We start from the raw sequence: 27,508 nt of genomic DNA, 5'->3' as shown, positions 1-27,508 counted from the left end.
TGTGCTAAGGTGAAATGAATTGGTGGTCTTAGTTGACATTTCTGCTCCCATGCAGGTGAAGGCTTGTAGACACCTAGTGACCACATAAGATGGAGGTCAAGTTGGCTTAGCAATCCCAAGTCAGTGATGGCAGCCCTTATGGAGTATGTGTGTGCAAACATATACCTGTGAGTGTGAGGTCATAGGACCCCTGGGGTGATGCGAGTGCTCATGTCAGCCACCAGGGATGGGGTTAGGGCCACACAGCATGATTTCTCATGAGTGACTGTATGGCAGTCTGTATGATAGCTATGCTATGGATTGTTCTTGTCCCAGTGATAGGGAATGAAAGGGCAGTGGCAGCAGCTTAATGGCTAGAAGGCACAGGGGTCAGAAAAGTATGTAGAAAAAAAGGTTTTGCTTAAAAGTTGCATCATATCTGTCCTTAAAAAAGGCCATTTTACCTCCCCATTTGTTTTGTGTCTGAATCCAGAGATGAGAGATACCTGCCCATGCATTATGTACCTATCATTCATATTTTACTTGAAGGAATTTAGGAATGTGGACTGCCATTTTATCTCCTTTGCTCTGAGTATGGATGGCCCTGTCTGTGGTTAATCAAACATTCAAATTCTTTAAGTGCATATTTTTTGTAGTCACTGGGTGATTGTCTGACCCTTGGTTATTTATTCCACTGAACTGAGTGACTGTTTCTAAATGTCTTTTTCATGAATTGCGTCCATTTTATACATTTGTGCTATGGGCACTTGGTCATCGGATCTTACCGTCAGGTACTACTGATGGGATCATGATTGCAGAATTTGGGCTTCATTTGCCACCTTGATGCTGCATGACTCAGAGGATCAAATCTTAGACCACTTGTTTTTTTAGCTTGTCTGGCTCCTCTTTTCATGGGAGATGTAATCATTTTAAGTTAGTAACTTACTGTTATCATCTGCTCAAAATAAGGTATAACAGTTATGTAAGAATAAATTAACTGATCTTTGGGAGAATTCATATCAGTGGGTATTTGTTACCATTCATCCATCCTGTTGTGTTTAAACAGCTTCTTCTGTTCACCTCAAAGATGGATGTCCCATGTCTTTATCCCTTTGATCTTATCAATTTTGTAATTTTAAATCCTTGTGTGTATCTAAGGGTGACGCTCGCATAGTTTCAATGGGAGGTCAGAACTGGGAAGCACGGAACTGGGCGTGTCCTTCTAGGTATGTCATGTGACATTTTGGATCATTTTCAGACCAACTGGCAAAAAAAAGGCATTCAAACTGGTTCTGGGTAGTTGCGTCTGCAAGTCCCTTTTATGCCCTGTGTTCTGTGCGGGGAGCATAGGTGTGTGATGTATGGTGCATACGAGATCTTTACACTTTTGCATACTGGCTGAGTGTCGGGCTGCCATGGGCAGGAGATCCCTTCTACGTGGAATATTGCAACACTAAAGAGAAAGACATTTACTGTTATTATAAGATTTTTCACAACTGTACTTTCTTTGTTGTAGTGCCTTCAAATGTGTTGATTTTACTAAGTCTGAAGGATATGTTGTAAAAGGTACAATCCTCTATGAGGGTAAGATTTGCTATTGGAGGAAGGTAATTGGATTTAAACTGATTTGCCAATGAGAATAATCTCTGTGCACCATGATACATGGTGCATAAACTGCTGATGCAACATTTCTCCCCATCTGCTAATGTTTTCCACACTTCACTACTAAAAAAATTAAAAAAAAGACTTTAATATTTGACATTTTGTGTATGCTGATTGTTATTTTCCCCTATACTGATTTCACATAGGGTAAAACTTTAATTTACCTAGCATTAGCATAGGGAATACATCATGCATCCATAGACTTTAATGTTCACAGTTCTTGGATGCACCTCAACCCAGTCCTAAGGTGACATTACCATAGGATAGCCTAAATGTGTTTGTGCCATGGTTTTAATAAAAAACTTACAAAGCTTTTTATTAAAGTAGCCTTCCGAAACATAAGCTGTAGTGGGAGGGAAAAACGTTTGCAGCACACAGCTCCTCAGATGCAGCAAAGCTAATATCTTTAAACATTTTTTTTTCTTTCTGTTGTGAAATGTCCAGTGAGTACCTTATCACAGCTGGACAGTTGGCTCAAATTTTATTTAATATTTAAATACCTTTCATCTGTACTTCATTTTGAGGATTCTTTCTTCATTCTGCATCATGGAGTACCCTTTTCTGTTTTAAAACGTTTTATCACATATTAAGCGTAAATATTTCTGATCATAAATTCAAGGTAAATAATGTCATATTTACATTTTGTCATTTTAACTGTAAAATACAGTGTCAGCTTCCACATCATTACTATTACAGATTTTTGCCAGTTTGTTCTACATTTTGAGTCTGATGTTGGGGACTGTCACTCTGTGCAAGTTTAAAAGGCCTTTGAAGTTTTTGAATTGGTTGTTGCTTGATGTAGTATGATCAAGTGAGATGTCTTTACCAGTGATAGTACAGGATTTCTGTTTCCTTCCAAAGCCTAGTGTGTGTGTCACTGATGTAGTTAAACTGGATTTTTATTTTATTTATTTTTGCTTTGCTATATTCCAAATGGACACAGTAAGATTGCCTGTTGAACTAGTACCGAATAAAACAAAAACTGTACCAACTCAACTTCGGTCTTGGCTTTTTTAAATCAGTAAAAACAAAGTAAAAATGTTGTTGCTTTAATAAAGTCAAGTTTCCAGTCTGAAGTTAGTTTGGTACAGTTTTTATTATCATTATTATTATTTTGATCTGAACTGTGCCTGCACATGAAATGACTTGTTTCTTTTACTGCATTTAGTAACATGCTGATACTTAGTTTTTATTATACATTAATTTCTTTTGTTGATGTCATGATTTGAATTTTGCTAGGTTATTTGGATATTTCAGTATTACTTTTGAAAATGGATTATTGTAGTCCGATAAGATCTGTTTACTTTAAATGAGCAAATAAATAGTTTACAGTGAAACTGAAAAATCATTATTCTGGTGTTTTCTTTTTCTTTCCTCACAGAGAAGACAAGAGGAAGAGTACTATAATCGTTTGGAAGCTGAAAGACGCAGGCAGCACGAAGAGGCTGAACGGAAACTGTTGCAACCAGACGAGCCTGGTCTGTACAGACCTCCTCTCCCACGGGACTATGAACTCCCACCCCCACCCCCCTCATCTAACGCTCCTCCGCCCCCACCTCAGAGAAACACTTCTTACCTCAAAACACAGGTCCTGTCCCCTGACACGATTTACACAGCCAAGTTTGTTTCGTACGAGGATGAGGATGAGGATTCCAAACTAGCAGGTCAGGCTAAGTACTCCAGTACAAGAAAGTCCTATGGTGACCTTCCTCCTGCTCCTAAGCCACAGCAGCCTACTCAGCAGCCCCGCCCGGTGTCAGATGGCATCTTTCTTTCCAGCTCATTCCAGCTGCCCGCTACCAATTCCAACAGTACTGCTGCTAAGGCAGGTCCACCCCTTCCCCCTCCAAACAAACCACACATCACAACACTCAGCAACTTAAAAGGTAGAGAGAAATAAACTCAAAATGTGTGTCATCTTTTTACCTCCTCTTCTCTTTTTTTTGTTTGAAGGGTGGTGACTGATGGGATTCTTCACACACTTTTTCACCTTACTAGAATGAAGAGTAATTCCATGTGATTTTTCTCACTTGACACAGTAATCAGATTTCCTGAACCCTGATTTTAATCCCAATTTCTGTCCCTCTTTTTCCTTTTTTCTCAGAAAAAATAGTGTCTGTCTCTCTGTCCCCCTTCATTCTGTTGTCTTTGCAACCATTCCTTAATTAAATTACACTTTTTTAATTATGAAAAAAATCACAATAGTTGTAGTGTTTGATTCAGAGTACTGTTGGTTTTGGCTCTCATCCTGTATACTTTGCCAGTCTTGAACCACATGCCTTTTCCATGCTTTGTGAAGGGAATGTGGTTCTTTGTTATGCATGAGTTTGGGAAATCCTCAGCTTCTTCTACTTGCTTTGCAAAGGGGGACTGATCTGACAGGATAAAGCATTGTGTGCAAATGGTGGTAAAGGAAGAAAGTACAGTTCATGAAACATATTGGCTTTCATTTGGTGCTTATGGTTTCTTTGAGGCTAACACATTTGGCAGATCTTTAAAGTTTGCATAGTCCCTCAGCTTTGCTTTACCATTACCTTTCTCCAAGCACAACTGTTTACATGTGATGGTATATGTAGTTTGCTGCTGCAAGCAGTTGCTTATTTTCCTGTTAGCTGTCTTTCCGCATAGCCCATTTTCATATACACACTCACATTTTTCCTTTCTTTTCTAATTGCTGCCAACTTTCACTCCTATTTATCAACCTCTTTTCAACTCTTCAGCAAGTTTCTGTCCTTTAACCTTAACTCTTTTATAAATGCTGTGAATGTCACATAAGAATCAGGTACTGTTTTGAGGTGTGAAACCTGAATTTCTCTTGTACTGGTATCCTTTTACCTTTGTATATTATGGAACTGCATATGATTTAGTTTATCCCATCTGTATGTAATTCTTTTGGCATGTATTTTTGCAACTGTATATTACTAACATTGTTATTATATTAGCTCAGTCTGGGTATGAAAAAGTTTGTTGAGATCAGTGCCCTACACTGGTAAACAGATTAAAATATATATTGATTTGATGGGGTCTTGATATTTATGCAGGGTAATTTTTCTCCTTTAAACTAATACTTACCAAATAGGCTTACATTTTTGTATTTAAGGTGTAAACCTTTTTTAGATTCTAAACAATGTTGTTTAGTTTTTGTTGTTGCCATCCTACTAGTGTAATATGTTTCTGCCAGAGAGGGGGACCTGAGTAATTGAGTACATATTTGGATACTGGTGATGTTGCTATCTTTTCTGCTGGTCCTTCTTACTAAGTTTTTTTTTTTAATAGTGAACCTGCTAAGTAGGTTTTGCATATGAAAATGGGGGAAATAGTTTGTGAAGTTGGCAGTGTTCATCATCAGAAGAACTTGTTTATCATTTAATCTGCCATCCTAATAAGGCTGCCTTCTCTGTTCCTTGTACCAGTTAGTGTTCTAAATACTGTGATAGTCTTCAGTGCGGTCGCTGTTAGTAGATATTTCACAAAGAAGTTACAGCTACTAGATGGCCAATCTGGTGGTAAAACAGTGGAACATTTCCCCTTATGGAAATTATCTTTTATTTGTTTAAGCATACACGATGTAGTGTGCCTTCTAAAATATGGGATTTAATCTTACCTCTGTTTCTTTGCTGGTGTCTCAGAGTTCAATACTTCAACATTACGAAATGACTGCAGTTTGTATCTTTAAAGCCCATTTTTAATACTTTACAGAATTCATATTTTTTAATTGCATTATCTGGTCTTGCATGTTGCCTTAAATTATTTTTGTCTGTGTGGTGACAAGATCTCAAAATATGGTAGACAACCTATTTCCCTTGGAGATCAGTCAAGAGTACCATGAATTCTTGGTTTTACTGGAATTTGCTCTGACAGTTATTAGGATTAGGAAAAACTTTGTCTGAGGCAGTATGATAACTGCATGTGGCAGCAGAGCATTCCCTAGACAGATATTCCTTGTACCTGTGAGAGTAAGAGAGAAAGAATATGTCCTAGATTAGAAATCAGACACTGGGCCCACTTTAGGGGTCATGATCTTTGAATCAGCAGGTTGGAATTTTTTTTACGTCTGTAAGGTGTCACTCTTCACAGGCCATGTATGACATAGACTATTCAGTGTCTGTGAAGCCTCCTGCTTAATGGCTGATCTTCAGAATGTTGTCTGCTGCCTATCCAGCCTCATCAGGCATGTTTCTACCTTCAGTCTTAATTGCCAGTTTGGCATTTGGAATACTGTGCTTTCACTTTCAGTGATGGAATGCTCTCTGAGGCTTCCACAGCCTTATTTGAAGATCCTTGTGACCATACAAGAGCTACTAATCCCAGTATTCTGAGGATTGTGCTCATATTTGTTGACTGTAGGTCATCTGTGTTCCCCCTAGTCCTCCATATTGCTTAGGTATAGGTTTTGTTGACCTCCTTGGTACTTTTTAGCCATATCTTTGAATACACCAGTTGACATCTCAGAGTTCAACTGAACTTTGATTAAGCTTCTCAAAAGCACTGCTGCTGAGTCAAGTCCTAGCATTGCTGTCACCTCCATTGCCATAATAAGTAAGCTTATAACAAAGATATCTAAGGAAGGCCTCATTAGAATATGACAACTTTGATGCTTTTGATCAAATAATGATCCAAAATATCCCTGTAACTACCATGTAGACTCCAGAGTCCCAGTGAGTCTGGACTTAGTGACATCTAAAAGAAAGTCTCACACATACACACCATTTAGAAACAAAGTTTCACATACCGTATGTGGCAAATTTTTGCTTTCCCAAAGTTGTTAGTATGTAGGAAACTAGTAACAGTAGGATTTGGAGTTTGTGGACCTGTGCAAACCTTTTCTCTTGGATGGTTTCTCTCATGTTATTTTTCTTGAAAAATGCGAATGAAGAGCCACAAAGACCAAAGCCCAGTATACTGTACCAGCTTTAACTGAAGTTTTTTGGCAGAACAGACATTCATTGTTATGGTTAACACAAAAACAGATCCAGGCATCTCCTGCAGTTTTTTCAACTACCTTCCTGAAGTTTTCCAGTAGGTTGGAAGAAGTGTGTTTTGCTGTGCTTTCAAACTAAAGACTTTTGAGTAATGTGGTTAATAACGCTGTGTAGAAGACCACATTTGTATATCTGGATGTGTCCATATAAATGCAACAGATCATATCCAAATCTAAGTATATATTTTTTGTACAGCTGCTATGTGACCTAGCATTGGCATAATTGGATAAAGACTTAGTAAACTGAAGTAGACTCTGCAAATAAAGTCTAAATAGAACGCAGAAAATTTTGCTTTTCAGTAGACTGAGGCCTTGGTGAGATAAGCTGGTGAAACAAGGTCTGGAACCTAAGGGCAAAGTGCCAAGGTAATCAAGCTGTTCATGAGTTACCGCAGCACAGGATATTAGGCCATGTTTAAGTCCACACTGTGACAAAAGCTGAATTTCTTGAATATGTGGCCAAGAGTGAAAGGCAAAGATATAGAAAAAAGCTCTTCACTCTGCAAGTCTCTGTAAGAAGTCACCCTTTTATTTGATCTTCCATATTGCTATCTGCTTTTACCTGAGGATCAGTCTGAGATCAGGTCTTGCTCCATTTGACAGCTTGGAAAACTACTTTTTGTGATGCATAGACACTAACTCCTGTAACAATGTATGATTGCAGAATTTATGGTCTTTCAACATGGAGGCCCAGCCTTCATGGGAACATTGCCTCTTCTTCATGGATGCAACCTTACTGCTGAACAGTGCATCCCAGAGGGTACCCCACACCAGACCTAGTCTCTTTATGTACCCAGAAAAGGAAATCTCAGACCAAGTTTAAGTATCTAAAAGCATTTATGATATACAGAATTATTATTGTTAATATTTATTTATTTTTCTTAGTATTTTTTGCTAACACTTCAGTCTAATTTGCCAGTGTTTGAGCATGGGCATAATTTTTTTTTCCCTGGAGACAGTACACTTTGCTACATATTCCATTTTGTCCTGTCCTCCCACATTTTCTAATATTGTGAATGCTAAGAGAACACTTCCAGTGCCTGGTCTGGTCTGTTTAACTTGTCCCATGTACAATGTATGTTTATAACTGTGTTGTCTTTTCATAGTAGTTCTCCTTTTTGATGGGAATGCCCCACTCTTTATAACTTTATACTTAACTGTCTAAAGTCCTCAGAGGCCTTCAGAGTTGTTTTTCTTGAGTGTAGCTTTAGTCTTTCTCCAAAAAGTTTATCCTTTTTCTGGACAGCATCAAGACTTTCATACTCTTCAGGCAAGTGATAGAAGTGAAGTGGGTCACAACATGAAGTCTCCTCGGATTCGTGGTTCTCATTGCAGGCATCATACTGGTTAGCTGCCTTGGCTGACTGCTTATGAAAGTTTCCTCGTGGCCATTTTATTTTCATTTAGTTTGCATGTCAGGCAGTTCAGATAGTTAAGTTCCATTTATTTAACTTTACTTCTCACAGGAGCTGGTGTGATGTGACATTGGGCCCACTCCAACATGGTTAACCAGTCCAGACTGTCACTGCAGGACTGGGGCACCCAGTTAGGTGTTTGACATTGCACATCCGTGTGAAACTCAAAGGATTGTCATCTGCATGTATTTGTCCTGAAATTAGGGTGAAATTCTGTGTAGTTCAAGACTGAGCTGCACATACACTACAGACATACTGATGGATGGTAATACCTGAACCTATTAGGTGAGAACCACTGTCACTTTGCAGAGAACACATTAAAGTTTTGCTACCTTTGTCCTAATTTTTTCATTTCTTTTGAATATCAGGTTGAATTCAATGTTAAGTTGCATCTTTCCTTTCTGTATTAGATCCTTCTGAAGTTCTCATGAAAACTATAAATGTATAATAATTCTGTTAGTGTCTCTTTGACATATCCAGAATTTTTTTCTTACTTCAGGAGCTCTCGGTTTCCTCTCAAGTGGAGTCCAGAAACAACAGAATTAGTCCATGGTTCATCTGAATCCAAATATTCTCAGCCTATCCAGTTGGCTGTTGAGCATGTGTGTTCGGTGGTCATCTTTTCAAATGTCAGGACCCACTAGAGCGAGTCCTGAAACCCAGAGACTGAATGGCCAAATACAGACTTAAATATACTGAGATGGCCATTTCTCAGAATAGTCCCTTTTCTTGAAGGTATAGCGATCTCAGAGTTGGGATGTATAAGTTCAGAGAACTGGGGGGGGGCATGCCCCTTGTATTAAAACAAGTTTAAAAGAGAAGTGTGATCTTGGATATTCACTCTTTTTCTGAGTTTTCTGTCTTTTTTTGCCAGCTTGTCTGCATTCGGCATGTCGAATGCCAACATTTCAGTAGGGAGCCATGTTTTGTTTTATTATTGCTGTGCAAAACGTGCGAGGCACACGAGTGTCGTCTCCTAACAAAGACCTTTGGTCTGGTTAACTGAATTGTTCAGTTACTCAGGCTGCAAGTTGTAAGTGATGAAATCCAGATAATGTCTATAGGATATAGCTTATAAAGATCTTCTGGTGCTGTGTTTCTAGGCAGTAGCATAACCAGGGTCAGAATGTCAATATGGGTTACCTAGGTTTTGTTTAAGTGGAAGCTGTATGCATTTGTACTTCAGATAACTTAAATCTTAAAAATTAAGCACTAAAGCCCTGACCTTTCACTGAAACTTTTAATCCATTTTGAGTCTGTACACTTGTTAGGGCAGTCTGCAGGCTCACAACTGTCTGAGAGGAATCTTTTCACTGAAGTCCTATGTTACAGCTCAGGTTATTAATCTTCCTTTTATTTTTGCTGAGTACCTGAGTTCATGGGAGTCCGCTGCTACAGCTCATGTTATTAGTCTGCCTTTTATTTTGTGGAGTACTTTGTCAAAGCTCAAGTTGTTCATCTAACATATATTTTGCCGACTGTTTGAGTCCTGTGGGGAGACTTGACTCAGCAGACAGGATGGTACATATGTCTAATAAGTGCTTAATTTCTAGAAATTAATTTTTCTCAGTTCAGTTAAAGGCTAAGCAGTGGAAGTAGCCACCTTTTTTGTATGGGATAAAGTATAGTAGAAGATACTGAGGATGATGAGGAAGGAAGAGGCAGATTGAGATGTTTGCTGTAAGGAGAATGGTTGTGATATGTTATAATGTAGCTAACTGTAAGTGCAGGAATAAGGATGTCAGCAGCCTCAGGGGCAATATTAATAGATGGGTACAGAGAAGGAGATTGCAATTCACAGCTGAGAACCCTGCACAATTAGTTTGTAAAGCTTAACAGATAACAGCCATCTTCACCTTGGTGCAGGTGTACAGGTTATTGATAAAACTGTACAAAGCCATACCCGATGAAGCAGTTTATCAAGTCCAGCATTAGGGAAAAGTGTAATTTTTTTCCATAACATATAGTGATTTGGATTAGAGTATAAAAATATGGAGTGTTAGAGATGCAGACTTTTTTCCATTTTTATCTAATGCTGAATCTGTACCAAATGAGAAAGTGGCAGTGGATGATAATGTAATTCTTGCAAAGCACTTGTAAATTTCTAGAAGAGAAAATCGGCAATTCTAGGGAGAAGGTGACTCTGTTTGCTAAACCTTAAACAGTACTGTCTTTTTGTACCTGTGACAGCTTGGTCAGTTTTATGTTGTATTTTGTGAAGTATCAGTAGATCAGAAAAAGTGAAGACAGCACAGTAATTTAACAAGTTACTGTTGCTGCCTGTCAGGTGCTTAGGTTTTCAGTTAGGTTACCTTCTTTGCAGAGAATAGTTGTCCCACTGTGTTATTGTGTATTTTCCTTAGGTGCACCAGTTTCCTCCCGTGTCCTAGAGGCATGACATGGGCGAATTGGTTATCTTTTAAATTATCCCTAGGTGAATGTACCATAAAAAATGGTCTCTGTATGTTCTCTGATAAATTGACATCCTGCCCAGGATTCCTTTCTCTGCCTTGCACCTATTAAATATTAACACAGGGTGTATCAGCTCCCCAACACTTTGCTGAATAGCCTTAACAAGAATGTGTCTGCAGGACTGAGGAGAAAAATAAATGCATTATTTCCATTATTTTCAGTGGGTAATACAGATGGATTTAGTCCAACACTGGGGGTGATAGAAAAGATTGATGAAAGCTGGATATAGTGTAAGAAATGCTAAGTTTTTCACATTTGTATTTGCATAACTGGGTTGCAGTATAATAGACAGGTAAGAAAGTAGCCAGGGGAGAAATGAAGGAAGGGGACTATAGGGTGATGAAGCTATAGAGAACAGATGAACAATCTTCCTGGGGATAACAGCAGTGGTTGGTGGAGAACTGGCTTATGGTTCTCCACGTTATCAAATGGAGGGAGAGCAGACAATCTTACTGCTTCTGCAGGTACACCAAAAGACAAGAGTCTGTTTCTGGCAAAGATCTGAGGAAACAGCCAATATCACATCATATTTACTTTTAAAAGTAGCACTAGGCTAGGCCCATCTCCAATACAAAATGATTGGAAGTTTTACCAACAGTTCAGGGTATGTTAGCTGAATTTTGCAGAATTAATTATTAGAATTGTAATGGATATCCTGTAACCATCCTTTCCAGAATTTGACAAACTTACATTATTGAATTACTCTGTTGCAACTGTGTTTTAGACATATTACTGCATATGGCTTATTTCTGTTAGCCACTGAACTGTTATTCCACTTCACTGTCTCTCTTTCATTCACTTTTTTCCAACATTTAGTCCAGTGAGCACCTAAGCATTTATGTTGCTTTGATTGCATTGAAAGTCTGCCAAAAGTGGTTTTAGCTGCATTGCTCAGTTAGCATTTTGTTTCCTTTGAGCTATTTGCACTAAATGCAGAAGTGTTTTAGCATGCTTTCCCTTACTAACCTACTACTACTTCTTTGAAAAGATGATTTGGTGAGGGAAGGGTGATGTAAGCATTAGATGTATGCTAAATGAAACCTGTTTAACTGTTCCACTGATCTGTGTATTATTTAAGGCTTTTTTGTACAAGACAGCTGAGCACTTGCACTTTTTAGTTGTGTTCTATATTTATAAAAGTTGGCACAAATTTAAGTAGTACATAGTTTCCAATATGTTGTCTTTATGTGAACCTGAATCCAATTGTCATTAAGGCTGTGATTTCCTGACTGTTTAAGCCACACATTCCTACATTAGAAAATTATTTAAAAAAAAAATGTCAGAATTTTTGGTGAAGTTTGTGTAGCTTTTCCTTGTATGCCTTTTTTGCAGGTGCTATCTCAGCTTATAGGCATGTTTTTTTACCTAGTCATTAAGCTTCCTTCAGTTACACTGGGCTCATTTGCTCCCCAGTATTAGGGAATTATCCCATTACAGTACAGCACAGGGACAAGAGCTATCTGGAGAGGCTATTATAAGTGTAGGGTCACTTGTGCTCTCACCAACATCCTAGCAGTAGTGAGGCTGTTTACATGGCCTAACTCCATCCACTGGAATGGAGGAATGTGCTACCTACCCCACCATGCCAGTCCACAACATCTTCTCCCTGTGAGTGCATGCTTCTGTACAGTCTTTAATGAAGGCTACCACTGTGCAGTGGCTTGATGAGTTAAAAGCCTTCCCCAAGGATGCACACCATGGTAAGGCCCCATGTCCAAGGGATTAAAGCTGTTATGCATCTTGCTTTGTTTCTTCTCCTTTCAGGGTTAGCACACCTATCTTCCTCTGCCAGCTCCATCTAGCATCTGAGCCACTAACCCAAGTAGTGTCACCTGGGTCATAGTTAGGAATTTCTCCCTTTGTACCTCCAGAGCTGGAATGACAGTTATGTTTTTATTTATTTTATTTTACATTTGTTGACCGGGCTAGTCTAACTGGATATATGTCCATTTTCAGTAGAGGCCCGGGGAGATAAGCTCCACATAAAATATTAGCAACTTCAGGTACAGATAAATAAAAATATTAGCAACTTCAGGTACATTACTAATTTAAGGTGAAGAATACAATTGTTATATAGCAGCATAGCAATTTTAAAGTAGCACATAATAAGAAAGAGAAAAAAAAAAGCAATTTTAAAGTAGCACATAAGAAAAAGAAATGAAAACACACTAACAAATATAGCAGCTTCAGGTACAGTAGAATTTTACAGTGTGTGATCCAATTGATTATATAGTAGCATAGCAACTTTAAAGTAGCATATAATACGAAGATAAGTAAATACTTTTTTTGTAGGTATATATAGGTGAAAACATGTTCATACTGTAAAATGCTTTGATTAATTGATTCATGTGATGGCATGTGGCACTCTTCTGGAGCAGAGAGAATTACCAGCTGCACTTGTTGCTGTCAGTCTGATTTGGGGAGCTGCTTGATTTTAGCAGATTGCTTTACTGATGGTGCCTTTATAGTAGAGTCACTGAACAATATCCATTTCCTGTTTGTCATTGACAAAGGTAGCTCATTCGTGTCACTGTGTGTACCTAACTGAAGTAAATGTTATACAGATCTTTGATGTCTTTGTTGATGCTGAGTTTATAGAATTACCTGCAGATGACCTGTAGTTGGTGGTATTTGTAGACCTAAGTTAAGATTGATTTGTTATTCCAGATTTTCTTAGGGAATTATCTGAAAGAGAGAAGTTTGTAGTAAGTTATTTTACAGTAAATCTCTTTGTCTGAAAGTGTTCATAGTTATAAACTTGAAATGATTTCATATGTTTAATCTTATAAAGTGACATAATGAGTGTACCTGTATGTATGTGTATGTTTGTAGAGAGGATTAAAAAATCCCATCACATAATGTGAAGAAGTCATTAACAGAAAAAAGTTAAAGTATTAGTTATTTTTTTTAACAATTTGCAGAAACATTGTAGTTGGAGTTATTTAGTTATGTTTTGCTAATTTTTTTTAACAACATGACAAAAGCATTGCAGTTTTATTCATTCATTTATTTATGTTTCATTAATTGGGTTGCCCGGTTAGATTCAGATCCCGGCAGAAAAGCTCTAGAAAATATGCAAGTCCCATGCAGACTTGAATCTTTGATTGTAAGATACAGATTCAACACACACTGGTATGAATCAGCTGCTATATAGCAGGCACATGGAGCATTGTACAGGTGGCATTTTTTTATGCTAAGCAGGCTGTTTTTCTCCATTATCTGCTGTCTGCAGTATTTAAACATGCTGGGATGCACATGAAAGGTTATCAGACTATTAAGTATTGTATAGTTAGCATTCTAAACATATAAAGTGTCCATTATGTGTTTACTTAGAAACCTGTCTGGGTTGTTACTGTGCAAAATGAGGTTCAAAAACAGCAGCACATTTCCCTAACATGATTGGAGTGTGACAATGCAGTGTAGCCTGAATTTACTGCATACTCCCAGCTAACAATTTTTAGGTGGAAGCATTTTGTTCCACATCTTTACCATCTTTATTATATTTGTCCTGCACCTAGCAGTTTATTTTTTTGCTGCTCCTTCACTTTGGTTCTCAATCCGTGGTGATGTAAGTGACATTTTCTGTGTTCATGTGGCTTACAAACAAATGAAGTGGCAGTATAGCTATCATTGCCTGTACTGTCTTAAGGAAAAGCTCATTGTTAAACACTACAAGTCTGAGAAATTCATCCATGCCACTTGTCACTAAACTGAGGAATGTTTTGCCTGCCTTACAGTTGAAATAATGTCAGCTATCAATAGCTTCTCACAGGGAGACTAGGAAGGCTCTCTCGCAGCCCCAGGCATAGGCCAGAGTTTTTACACAGGGCCAGGTATCTAGAGGTTACATCAAGGTGTGGCTGCCCTATAGATACCTCTGCAATTGCTGTGTGGCTGCCCTATAGATACCTCCGTACTTGCTGTACTTTTTTGTGCTAGTGAGTCCATGTCAGTACTCTTGTCTTGCTGGAGCTGTATTCTCTTGGTTTGAGATCCCTGTTGCCTGAACCCAGTCCCCATGTTGACCTGCTATTCCTGCAACCAAGCCAGTCAAATCACCTTATGACATATGATTTGCTGATGTGATGAGGAGTTTCCATCTGCTCTGCTACATGTAGGGGATGTAGCATCCCAAAAAGAAGATGGGGTCAGCATTAACCAGCTAGTGCTGTGAGCAGTCTGCATAATCACTCCGGACTTTGCAGGAGAGGATGAATATGAGTTCTGTCTTAATATAGTACGGTAAACAATTCTATGGTATGTAACACTTGTAGGCACATTAGGTATTCTCTGTGCAGAGCAGATAAGCACAGTTGACAGTGGAGAACAGAAGCATCATTCTTCAGTAGTTCACATCCTGAACATTTTTTTAATACCCTCGAGCTGCTTTTTGAGCACTCTTCTAGAGTTTGCAGATTCTGGAGTCATGTCTGAATTGGATCTTATGGAAGTGGGACACTGAATAAATTGTCCTGTTTATCATGAGATAACAAAGATGTTCTTTATTGTGATTATGGCTGCAACATGATTCATCCAAGAATGGAATTGTCCACAGATGGATGTCCACCTATATCTCAAGACCTCAGAGCTTCGTATACCTCAGCTCAGTCTGATGGTCCTCCCTCTACTTAGAACATCAGTAGAGTGTCAGATACAAAACAGAAAGCAGACCACACTTTTTGGCTGTCTGTTGCTGCATCACTAAGTTTGTTTGACAGTTCGTCTTTCTTGTCCAGGTGACTCTCAAATCAGTAAGTACCATTCTGGGGAAATATTTTAACTGTTTTGTTGTGGCATGTTGCACTGCTACTTGGTAGTGAATTATGCTTTAGCCTTATTTCTGTAATACATTGGGATTTTTTTTCCATGGCTGATTCTATCATTGGAACAGACAAGTAGCAAGTGTGATAGATTACACTGATCAGTTTTCACCTTCAGCACATGATGTTCTTCGTGTTTCACTGTTGCAGTCATTACATTTGGGTTATCTGCTTGCAGTAGCCCTCAGTCGGCCTGATTAACAAAGTCTTGGGGTCCAGCGTTGGTTGCTGTCCCTTCTTCCATGACGTCAGGTCATCAGGGGTATAAAATATGCAGCCGATGCCATTACATCAGTCTTTCTTGCTGTGCAGTGCCCAAAGCAGTTTTTGCTTTATTTAATCAACGCACTATCCATCGTCAGTATATTTTCACCTCTAAATATTTCATTTCTCTGTTCAATTATCCAGAAATTTCGTCGATAAGCCATCCGACTACCGGAATTCTAAAAAAAAATGCAAAGATAAAGACAGAGACAGGCCGCCTAGGTCCAAAGCTGCTGACGATGCTTCTCCTAAGCTAGGTAATCAGTATGAAAAAAACAAACCACAAAAAAAGAAGAAAAAGCTGACAAACCGCTTTTGTTGCTGCAGGCACACAATACTCAAATAATCCAGTCAGGAATCATGTTCGAAAGTGAAATAGAATTTATTTAACACATAAAGCGCTTTTCGTCTTTCGCCATAGTAAAACTTCTTCAGATAAAACTAAAATGCATTCACCATACTAAATATACCTCATGTCCAGTCACATGATTAGCATGAACCCTAGCCAATCGCTACCCAACCTAAACCTTAAAGTAACACTTTAAACCTATAAGGTTCAATAATAAAACATTGTACTAATCGTACCTGATGAATAAAACTTAATATATATTAAACACATTTTATAATAAAACATCATAATAAATACACTAAAATGTGGATATAAACATATGGATAAAATAATCCACCAAGGAAAAAATGAAGAATGAGGCGTATAAGGCGCATTCCTCGTTGTAAACCTATTCATCTACTAAGGCTATTCATTTTCAAAAACAAAAACTTAAGTTTTTGTTTAAGGTAATTGATAGTATTCAATCTGATGGGAGGGGTGGTACTGAATCGGCACGCCTGGAAAGACTTGAGATGCGGTGGCAACTACGTACCAACGCCCACTCATATCCAGGTCTTAATGAAATGTGTACTTTAAGTTGTATTTTGAAAATTAATAGCCTTAGTAGATGAATAGGTTTACCACGAGGAATGTGCCTTATACGCCTCATTCTTCATTTTTTCCTTGTTGGATTATTTTATCCATATGTTTATATCCACATTTTAGTGTATTTATCAAGATGTTTTATTATAAAATGTGTTTAGTATATATTAAGTTTTATTCATCAGGTACGATTAGTACAATGTTTTATTATTGAACCTTATAGGTTTAAAGTGTTACTTTAAGGTTTAGGTTGGGTAGCGATTGGCTAGGGTTCATGCTAATCATGTGATTGGACACGAGGTGTATTTAATATGGTGAATGCATTTTAGTTTCATCTGAAGAAGTTTTACTATGGTGCAAGACGAAAAGCACTTTATGTGTTAAATAAATTCTTTTTCATTTTCAAACGTGGTTCCTGACTGGATTATTTGAGTATCGTGTGCCTGCAGCAGCAATAACGGTTTGTCAGCTTTTTCTTCTTTTTTCGTGGATTCTCCTAAGCCAGTTGCCAGTTCGCCGGTACTCAGTGAGGTGCTTTCGCAGCCCCTGATACCCGCTACTTCTGATTCGCAGGCCTCTACTGAGACCCATTCGGAGTCCGTTATGCCACGAGATGCTTCAACTGTGGAACCTGTAGATGTCTCTGCCTTGGATGGGTCCGGAGTGGCTGTGCAGGCACTGGCTTCTGAGGATGTATTCAGGCGTATGTACTTGCATATTAAACCAACACCTCCTTCTTCTTTAAGGCCTAAGCCTCGAACCATGCCTAGAAAACCGACATCCAGGCCGCATACTCAGGACTCTATGCCAAAAAAACAAATGATAAGGATGGCTGAAGATCTTATAACTTTAATCAGGGTAAGCCAACCACCCTCTTCTAAGAGTCCTAGGACTGAAATTGTTTATGAATCTTCTGATCAGGATTCTGATTTTTCTGATTCTTCTGATGATCTGGATTTACCCTTATCTACTTATGAGGATTCTGATGCAGAGGACTCTATTCCCTCTGCTTCCCCTCCAGAGGATTTTTCTTTTGGTGAAACCTTGCACACTCTAAGGGAGCATTTCCACTGGGAAAGCCAGGATTTTTCTGATTCGAAAAAGAGGCTTAGGGATTTCTTATCTTGCCTCAGCATAGGCCTTTAGCTATACCTCCTGTACTAGACATTGTTGATGATGCCTTTTTGGAATCTAGTTTGGCCCCTGATTCTTTGCCTCCTGCTCCCAGAAAACCTGACAGGTATTGCAGGGTTCCTGATTCTCACAAGTTCCTTTTTAAAAATCGTATTGCTGGTCCAGAGACTATTTCACAGGGACCCAAGGGCATTAAGGCCTCTACTGCCAAAAACCCTACCCCTTCGGATAGAGACTCCAGGGTGCTGGATAGATGGGGTAAGAAGATTTACACTTGTGCAACCTTGGCCATTAGGGCCTTAAACTGTCAGTTTCATAGATTAAAGTATCAACATGTTATTGGATTGCTTAAACAGAAAATTATGTTGATTCCTGACTGTGCTGAAAATAAGGAATTACAGGATTTAATGCATTCTGCTGAACAGGTTGGAAAACATACTTTGCAATGTGGGTTTGATTCTTTAGAGGTCTCTTGCAGAGCTGCTGTCACTGGGTCTGTACTCATAAGGCATGCTTGGCTTAAGGAACAATCTTTGCCTGATCATGTTAAAGCTAAACTGTTGGATTTTCCCTTAAATCAGGAACACATGTTTTGCAACAAAGCAGAAGAAGTTCTTAAAAAGATGGAAGATAAAGCTAAATCTATGCAAACTGTTAAAGATTTCTTACAAGTTCAGTCTCCAAGATTTAGTAGGCATTGGCCCTCTAAGAATTGGTCCTTTCCGGCTCCTTCCAGGCCTTCTCAATCCAAACCCAGACACAGCAGAAATCCCAGGTTTCAGTCCCAGGGTACGCACAAGACTAAGCAGTGGGGGCTTCCGCTTCCAAATCTGGGAGTAGTAAGACTCCCCCCTATAGAAAACTGTCTAAATGACCTGATTTTAAAACTTCCAAGCACTTTTCAACTGAATGCTCCTTTATAGAGAAAGATTGGTCTGCAGACCAAAAATTGGGAACTCATTACCCAGGACAAATGGGTTTTAAATATAGTGTCCCAAGGATACAGATTTCACTTCCACACATTACCAATTCCAAAAGGTTGGCCAGATCTACCCCCAAATCAGTGGGCAGAGGCTCAAAAGCAAATACTCTCTCTTCTAAACATAAAGGCTATTCAAACTGTACCAGAAGAGGAAAAGGGACAAGGTTTCTACTCAAGACTTTTTGTGGTACCCAGAAAAGACAATTCATGGCATCCTATTCTGGACCTGTCTACTCTAAACACCTTTTTGGTGATTCCAAAATTCAAGATGCTAACTCTTCATTTGCTTCCTATGCTAGGAAAAGATGCCTGGATGGTAACACTCGATTTAAAGGAAGCATACCTGCACATCCTAATCAGGGAATGTTGCAGAAGATATCTACGCTTCAAAGCAGGCTACAATCACTACCAGTTCTCTGCACTGCCCTTTGGCTTATCTACTGCGCCCAGGGTATTCACAAAGTGCCTAGCCCCAGTCATTGCATTTTGCAGGCAAAGAAATATTAAAATATACCCATACCTGGACGATTGTTTAATTCAGGCAGAAAGCCAGGACATACTTTTGAATCATCTGGCCTTTCTGCAAAGGGTGCTAACTTGTCTGGGGTACACCATAAATGAAAAGAAATCACACCTGGTAAACTGTCAACAAATATTCCTGGGAGCAAGCTTGAATACAACTTCCCAGATGGCTTTCCTCACGCCAGAGAAACAAATTAATTTGACAACCTACTTCAAACAAGTGGCCACAAAAACCCTACTATCTGCAAGGCAAATACTACAAGCCTTGGGGTTCATGGCCTCCTGCATTCTTCTGATTCCATATGCAAGACTGCATATGAGGAAACTACAGTGGTATCTAAAAAGCCTATGGTGTCGACATTCTCAGGATCTAGAAGCAATGATTCCTATCATCCCTTGCCTACGCCTAGAGTTTCTTTGGTGGGCAGAGGCCTGTCACCAAAACAAGGGACTACCATTCACACTACCACCTGCCGCCCAAACCCTAACAACAGATGCATCAGATTATGCATGGGGGGCTCACCAGGCAGGGAAGTGAATTCAGGGCAAATGGAACCCAAGTCAAATGCACTTGCATATCAGTCAAAAAGAAATGTTAGCTGTACAGCATGCTCTGACAGCCTTCAAGGACCACATTCTTCCAGGACAATTAATGGTAAAGGCTGACAACACCACTGTTATGTGGTAAATAAACAGGCATGGGGGGGGGTACACATTCTTACCCCCTATGCAGACTAGCCATGGCATTGTGGAACACAGCCCTAAGCTACCAAGTGCATCTACAAGCTCAGTTCCTGCCAGGAAAACTAGATACACTGGCAGATGAACTAAGCAGAAACCTCATGGACCCACGAGTGGAAACTGGAACCAAGGATTTTCAACATGTTGACAAGCAAATGGGGGAGCCCAGATATAGACCTGTTTGCCTCCACCCAGAACTATCAATTGGACAAATTTTGCGCAACAACTCCGCACAAACAAGCTTGGAAAGTGGATGCTCTGTCCTTCAACTGGAAAAATCTATCAGTTTATGCCTTTCCTCCTCTGCCTCTGCTCTCCAAAGTACTACTAAAGATCAAACAAGACAAATCAAGGACGATTTTGATTGTACCAGACTGGCCATGCCAACACTGGTACCCCCTCTTGCGCAGTGTGTCACTGTTAGCCCTGTGGCACCTGCCTCAGACTTCTACCCTATTGTCTCAGCAGGAGAACCAGATTCTGCACCCTCCGCTTCATACACTGAACCTAGCAGCCTGGCTAATTACCTAATCTCTCCTTTACCATCCCTCAGTAAACCAGTGATGGATATCATTTTAGAGGCAAGGAGGCCTAGTACTAGGAAAATCTTATGCTGAAAAATGGAAAAGATTCTGTGCCTGGAGCCAGTCTCAAGAGATGAGCACAGCAATGCCCAGTTTACCTCAGATTTTACAATACTTAACTGAGATGCTTCACAAGGGTCTGTCTTTCTCCTCCATCAAAACTCATGCCTCAGCCATTTCAGCCCATTATAACACAGAACCTCCTCTCTTCTCTCATCCACTGCTTAAGCAGTTCCTCAGAGGGGCCAAAAATCTATGACCACCCAGGAGAGCTCCAACTCCAGCCAGGGACCTTAACTTTGTATTGGAAAAGCTCACCTTTCCTCCTTTCGAGCCAGCTGCCACTGCTGATTTAAAATTCCTCTCTTGGAAAACAGCTTTCCTTTTGGCAATCACTTCAGCAAGAAGGGTATCTAAATTACAGGCCCTCATGGCAGTGGAGCCTTTCATCATCTTTCATGTGGACAGGGTGTCCCTCAGGACCAATCCCTCCATGTCCAAGGTGGTATCCAGTGTGGCCCTTAATCAGTCCATTCATTTGCCAACCTTCTTTCCTAACCCACAGAACAAAGGGGAAACGGATACTGCACTCCTTAGACTTGCACAGAAAACTTAAATTCTACTTGGACAGGACTAAACCTCAAAGGAAATCTAACCAACTACTGGTGGCATTTGCTGCAGGGGCAGAGGGGAAGGCTATTTCAAAGCAAACCATTTCCAAATAGATAGGCCATTGCATTCATTTCTGCTACAAGCACCATTGAAAACCTATCCCACAGGGGATCAGACCCCATTCAGCCAGGGCTGCATCTACCTCTACAGCCTTTCTCAGAGGTGTCCCTACCGGGGACATCCTAGAAGCTGATACCTGGAGTTCAGTACATACTTTCACCAAGCATTACCATCTGCCAATTTTCTCTAAAGCCAGAGCTGGCGTTGCCACTGCAGTATTGCCAGGCCTTATAGCTGGTCCTAATGCTATCTAAATTCCTCCTCCCATCCTTAGCTTTGGAAATCTACCCAAATGTGATGACTGCAACAGTTAAACACGAAGAACATAATACAGTTGTGTACACTTACCATAATTGTAGATGTTCAAGTGTATTCACTGTTGCACCCCTGGTTACCCTCCCTCCAGCCCCCTTTCTTCTTTGGGCTATACCTCTACTCTACTCTACTCTACTATGCTCAAAAGCTTTTTGGTGTATTTGCTTTTTTGTTGGAGGTATAACCTTGTATATTTATAGATTTAATTGATTCCCATTAGGGGGGCACCTGACATCTGGGGCAAGAAAAACTGATGTAATGGTGTCGGCTGCATGTTTTATACCCCTGACGACATGATGTCATGGTAGAAGGGACAGCAACTGACGCAGGACCCAAGACTTTGTTAATCAGGCCGACTGAGGGCTACTGAAAGAAGATATCCCAAATGTGATGGCTGCAACAATGAATGCACTCAAACATCTACATTTATGGTAAGTGTACACAACTGTACTTTCTTTCTAGGGACGATTATCAACTTTCTTCTTGAGAGCACTGCACTCTTTTGAAAACAGAAACCTTACCCCATAATGTCTGAAGTCTCCATCTCTTTGTATAAAACCCAAAGCTTCTGACCATTAATCAGAGGATACCCTTTCCTACCACTTTGTCATTTTCATGAGTGCCTTCTAAAAATGATTGTCAAAAACAGCAAGCTAGGTTTTCCACTTTCTGACAATACCTAAAGTATTAGTCACCAAAGAAGCAGGCAGTGTGCATGAATGTGACAGTCCTTTTATTGCACAAGAGTGCCAGCCTCAGAGAGGTGCGTTTCTGCCTATGTCTAGCTTTGACACCTAGTTCTTCCACTCCAACATTAGTTTTCCCTTTGAATACCAGCAGTGGGGAGGCAGCTTACACATAGATGCTTGCTTTCAGCCCCACCTATATTCAGTTACTGGATTGCCACTGAAGAATGTATTGCAGTACGGCAAAGGGCTAATGCTTAGTTGCTTCTTTCCAGTGAGCCTTTCATGTCAGGTGTACCATTGCTCCTAAGAAAAGATTAAGGAGACCCCTAACTGGTCCAGTCATTTGACAAAGATGTCCATGAAAAGAATGTACAAGACCTCATGTATTCCATTATGGTGTGCTGCCCGTCTTGTGCAAAACAGATGGAGATTCAAGTTCTTCCCGTTGCTGAAGCCTTATTGCAAATCAGTTTAGTGGTTGAGTAAAGGTATCTATCAGCTGATTAACTGAAATCAGAGTTAATTAAATGTCATGTTATCTTTTTGACATAACTTGAAGAATAATATTAATTTCAAACTGTAATACAGTTAAGATCTTGCTGGGAACTTTTTTGAGTAAGATGAACTCTCAGTACTTGAACCCTGTATTTCAGCATTCTGTATTAATTTTTCTAGCCATAACGTGGTAGCTAAATACATATACATATCTATCATAAAATAAAAGGTCTAAGTTGTTCATTCAGTGATTTAAGTTTTTCAGTAGATTTTGAAAGAGTTTTACTTTCCAAGCTTGTGTTTTATGAAGAAAAATAACTTTTTAGGAAAATGGAATATAGTTTTGTATTTGTAGGCAATGTAAAATGTGTAGAAACTTAGCAGATGATGGCAACTATGTACCTAATATGTTTAGCTGGCTTTCCCCTTCAGTGTTTATAGTAATTTCAGCTTTTCTGTAGTTGAAACTAAAAAGTGCATTTCTCAGCTTTGATTTAGTTTACCTTGTTAATTGGAGATAAGACCATCTTAATCTTGCAGTTGTTACATAAGCATTTATCAAATATCTGCATGTGTCTTTCACAACAGTGTAAGTAACATCTGATAATTTGTTATCTTGGGGATGCCTTCAGTTTGTAATTGTACAAAAAAAAAAAAAAAAGAAAACATTTTGTTGTATTGTACCTTGATCTCCATTACTAGTGGAACAGTGAGCTGACCAGATGGAGTGCTGCTGAACTTGATTCTTTAAAAAGAAGTGGAATATTGATATTTGCACAGTAACTGTGTTTTATTTAATAGTGTCAAGAGACACTTTTTTTCGAATAGTAGCATTTCAGTTAAAACTGTTTTTTTTTATCTGCATGTCTTTTCTACTGTTTTTTTTTTTTTTTTTTTTGAGTTGAGATCACTGCATCTGGTGAGGCCAAATATTAAATGGTGTTGCACACATATCTGCTTTTTAATAGTGCAGTGCATTCCCATAAAAAAAGTATTACATTTTTATTTGGTGATGGTGATTCATTGTGCTTTACAAAGGTCAGTCCTGAGTTCATGACTTAGCTTACTGGAGTTCATGGTTATCTTCTTTCTCCTCGGTTACTGAGTTCCTCACTCTATTATGCAGAGTAAGCACAGCACTCATGCAAAGAAATCTTATTTCTGCACAGAAACATTATTAAGCAAGTGATCAAGGGGACCATAAGATGCACAACCATATACATACCTGTAAAGAGACAAACTTAAAAGTTCTTGCCACCCTTTTCAAGCACTTAATAGTGCTCACATCCCAACAGCTCTGGATAAAGCCCTGTCTAAAGCCCAGCCAGCCCAAATTCAGTTAGTGGGCCAGGCAACTGACAAAGCAGCAGGGAGGGATGGAGTGTCTGTCCTGGGTTGGAAGGCACTCACTGATGATGCTCCCTATGGGAGGAGTGACACACAGAGGGGAGTTGCCATCAGACATGGTTAACAAGGGAGGAATGGGTGGAAAGTTAAGTGGTAGGGCATGTGAAAGAATCCACACCTCTCAATGGAAGTAAAGATGGCCTAGCCCCCAGGACACCTTTAGAATCCATGACTGGCCCCAGCAATTCCAGAGTAAGTTCCAGGGATAGGAGACTAGCTGGTTGGCCTGGCGTGGACATGGGGTACTGAGGGGACAGACCAGTAAGAATGATGTGTGGGGACTGGGGGGGGGGGGGATAAAAAAAGTGTTCACCACCTACATTATGCAGGGCTGTATATGATAACCCTGGTGTAAATTTGTGTCTACCTATTCAGTCTTTAATACTAACCTTAAAGGTAGCCAAACTAGTACTTTATTTTCTCTGTTGTGATAACTTATTCTGTAGGCTAGGATTACATTGAGTTAAGAACTTTGCCCTCTGTTGAGTCTTGTTTACTTGTTGGTGTAGGTTTAGGTCCTTAGTGCACGTTTTTCTAAAGCCACTGGTTTTGCAAAGAAGTAGGAAGTTAGATAGGACCTGTTATTTCACAGCTGGAAAAGCAAGACGTGGGTCACCTCTCAAAGACCTATAGGCTACTGAATGTAAGGACAGTTGTGCTAATCTACAAGGGTTGTTGAAGGGTTTAAGACCTTTAATTATTTATTTTTTTTGCTTAGAAATCTCTAGGGCCTTTCCATTTGAGAGATGTGCTTGAATTTTTACATACCAAAGGGGCTTTGCAGTTAGTGATAGGCATGGCAAGGGAAGAGTTCAGTGGTTGGCATGGCAAGGGAAGAGTTCAGTGGTTGGGTACCTTCTTTTGATCTTGAAGATGTCCTTTGGAACTTAACTGCATCAGTAGAATGATTTCCTGACTGTGGTGGAAGCATAATGATTAAATGAGAGAGAGTTGTCCACATAAATACTTAAGTTTCTTATAATTGTATATGTCTGAAATGGAGTATCATTTATAGCCTATGAGGTAGAAGTAACTTTTCTACCAAATGTTACTGTGCTTTACATTTTTCTTTTATTTTGAGACTAATTTTGATATGTCATGCATCACATAGTCCAGCTCCTGCTGGAGCTGTTTTGTATCGGTGAATAACAGTGCCGAGTTTCCAGCCATCCACAAACTTTTATCAACTACATTTCTAGGGTATTGGCTTGGATGCCTGCAAAATAAATACCAAACTGGAGATGGCCCAAACTGATCCTTTTGGACCCCCCCCCCCATTAGTTACAGTTTTACATTCAGAGAGGGAACTAGCAACTTTCACAATTTTGGGATTTGCTGGACAGTCCATTTGCAGTCGAGAAGTCAGTGTATAGGTTTACATTAAGCTCGTCTTATCTGTCAAAATAATACTAGCTAATGAAACACTGGTTGCCTGAGGTTGTAGTCAGGGCTTTATCCTTCTACATCTGTAGGAACTGGCTGTACTCTCAGAACATTGGGTGAACCTTGATATTGTATCCACGAAATTCAGGAATGAAGAGGCAAGATATATCATGGTGGAGTTCTGCATCTGCCATAAATCTGCTAAACATTTTACCAAAATGTGGAAATAACTTTAATTTGGCAAAATGCAGAGACCAAATAGCATGCAGCAGTGACCCTGGGATTCCTTTCTTTTTTATTATCTTGCTCAAAAATGACCATAGGTGCATGGCCATATTTTCTTTTGGGATACGAAACACATAATAAACTAGGCTAGAGAACTCTGATAACCTTTTACGTGTGGAGAGAGAAAAACGAGTCAATCTGCAGATGTTTATTGCTCCTCCTGAATCAGAGGAAGAACTGTCAGGTGAATTATCCTTTTCAGTATCCTGGAATAAGTTTTTTCATACAAGTTGAGAAGTGTGATTCCTTTGCAACTGAAATAAGCCATTTGTCCCGTGGAATTAAGTCTGCAGTTTTCATTCTGGAAGGATGCTGCCCCTTTTCTCATGAAATAGTGAGAAGGGACATTAACCACAGTACCCCAACAATATCCAGTGCTTACAATATTTCTGGACAAACCACACACAGCTGTGCAGCTTTGCTACATTGGAACTGTTTAATTCCCCTGTTGACTTAATGTGCAGAAATGGTTCCAAGCTCTCTAGTTATTTTTTAGGCATTGTCTCCTCAAAGGAGGACATGTGTCCAGGTTCAGGAGTTCTTTGGAATGTTCATTCTACCTTCCCTTAATGACCTTGTGAAATGTCTCCTCCACTAAGACCTTCACTTTAGTGATTGCTGCAGATGCTGCCTCCAAGCCTGACCTAGTTCTTCATCCAGCATGGCCACTTTCTTTAACTTAATGGCATATCTCACCTCTGGTGGTACCCACCTTTAAGTTCTAGGGTGATTGCCATTGTGACGACTGTGCCCTGGCCCAGAAATCAAGGAGCCTCAATACTCACCACTAACACCAGGGAGGTCATCTCCTAGAAGATGAAAGGATAACTAATACACACAGTAAAGTACAATTTCCCTTAAGTGCACACAGAGATCACAGTCAGTCTGGGGCTGGTTGCTCCCTTGCTCTCCAGGTTCCCCAATAAGACTCCCCACTGGCACAGCTATAGGGTCCAGATCTCAGCCTAGCTGGCAAGCTAACCTCCAGTACCCTCTCTGTCCAACCAGTGCTTCGTGTTCCTGCCCAGGTAGCTGACACACCATACACACTTTGAAATAAGTATTTATAAAACTTCACAGACTCTCCTGGGAAAGGCTGTCACAGATTCTCCAGCTGTGCCCTTTACCCAGACTATACGATAGTAATTTCTGCCACCACCAGCTAATATTATCAGCTACCCAAAGGCCCTTGAAAGGGTGCCCAATTATTGCTGTGCAATATTATTATCCAGTTGGTAATGTGACTATTCAGTCTAAGGCTTATTTTAGAGTGGTCTATTACAAGCTTCTTCTTCTTTCGGCTTTTCCCAATTAGGGGTTCCCACAGTGGAACACCTGTCCACTCGTGATTGGCAGTGGAGTTTTATGGTGTCGAGTTGCCAGCCCGATGGCCAACCTTCCATAGAAGGCACACACATGCATGCACACACACCTAGGGCCAATTTAGAGTGTCTAATCCACCTACAGCATGTCTTTGGGATGTGGGAGGAAACCGGATTACCCGGAGGAAACCCACGCAACCACAGGGAGGACATGCAGACTTCTCACAGAAGGCACCCCAGCCAAGGATCGAACCAGAGAACCTCTTGCTGTGAGGCAGCAATGCTAACCGCTGCACCACATAGTGGCCTATTGCAATAAACTCTGTAAATATGCATTGTGCTCTAGAGCCTACTTCTCTATACAAACCAGCCACAGGTAAAGGTTTTTAAAAT

General features: G+C 39.8%; 1 protein-coding gene across 12 annotated transcripts in view; it reads left to right on the top strand.

The window, feature by feature from the left end:
- Positions 1-27,508, top strand: part of AFDN (afadin, adherens junction formation factor) — a 3,286,836-nt gene that overhangs the window by 3,144,553 nt on the left and 114,775 nt on the right. For 5 of the 12 annotated variants that reach the window (XM_044063156.1, XM_044063138.1, XM_044063147.1 and 2 more), the window contains one exon: positions 3,023-3,527. In XM_044063156.1, coding sequence (XP_043919091.1) covers positions 3,023-3,527 — 505 coding nt within the window. The remainder of the gene's footprint in view (positions 1-3,022; positions 3,528-27,508) is intronic. The other 7 variants (XM_044063175.1, XM_044063216.1, XM_044063208.1 and 4 more) reach the window with 2 other exon arrangements.

The sequence above is a fragment of the Protopterus annectens genome, chromosome 1.part0 (genome assembly GCF_019279795.1).
Source record: "Protopterus annectens isolate FY-2018-M chromosome 1.part0, PAN1.0, whole genome shotgun sequence".
Lineage (NCBI taxonomy): Eukaryota > Metazoa > Chordata > Ceratodontiformes > Protopteridae > Protopterus > Protopterus annectens.
The sequence above is the reverse complement of the archived record's forward strand: the minus strand, read 5'-3'. Positions and strand labels throughout refer to the sequence as shown.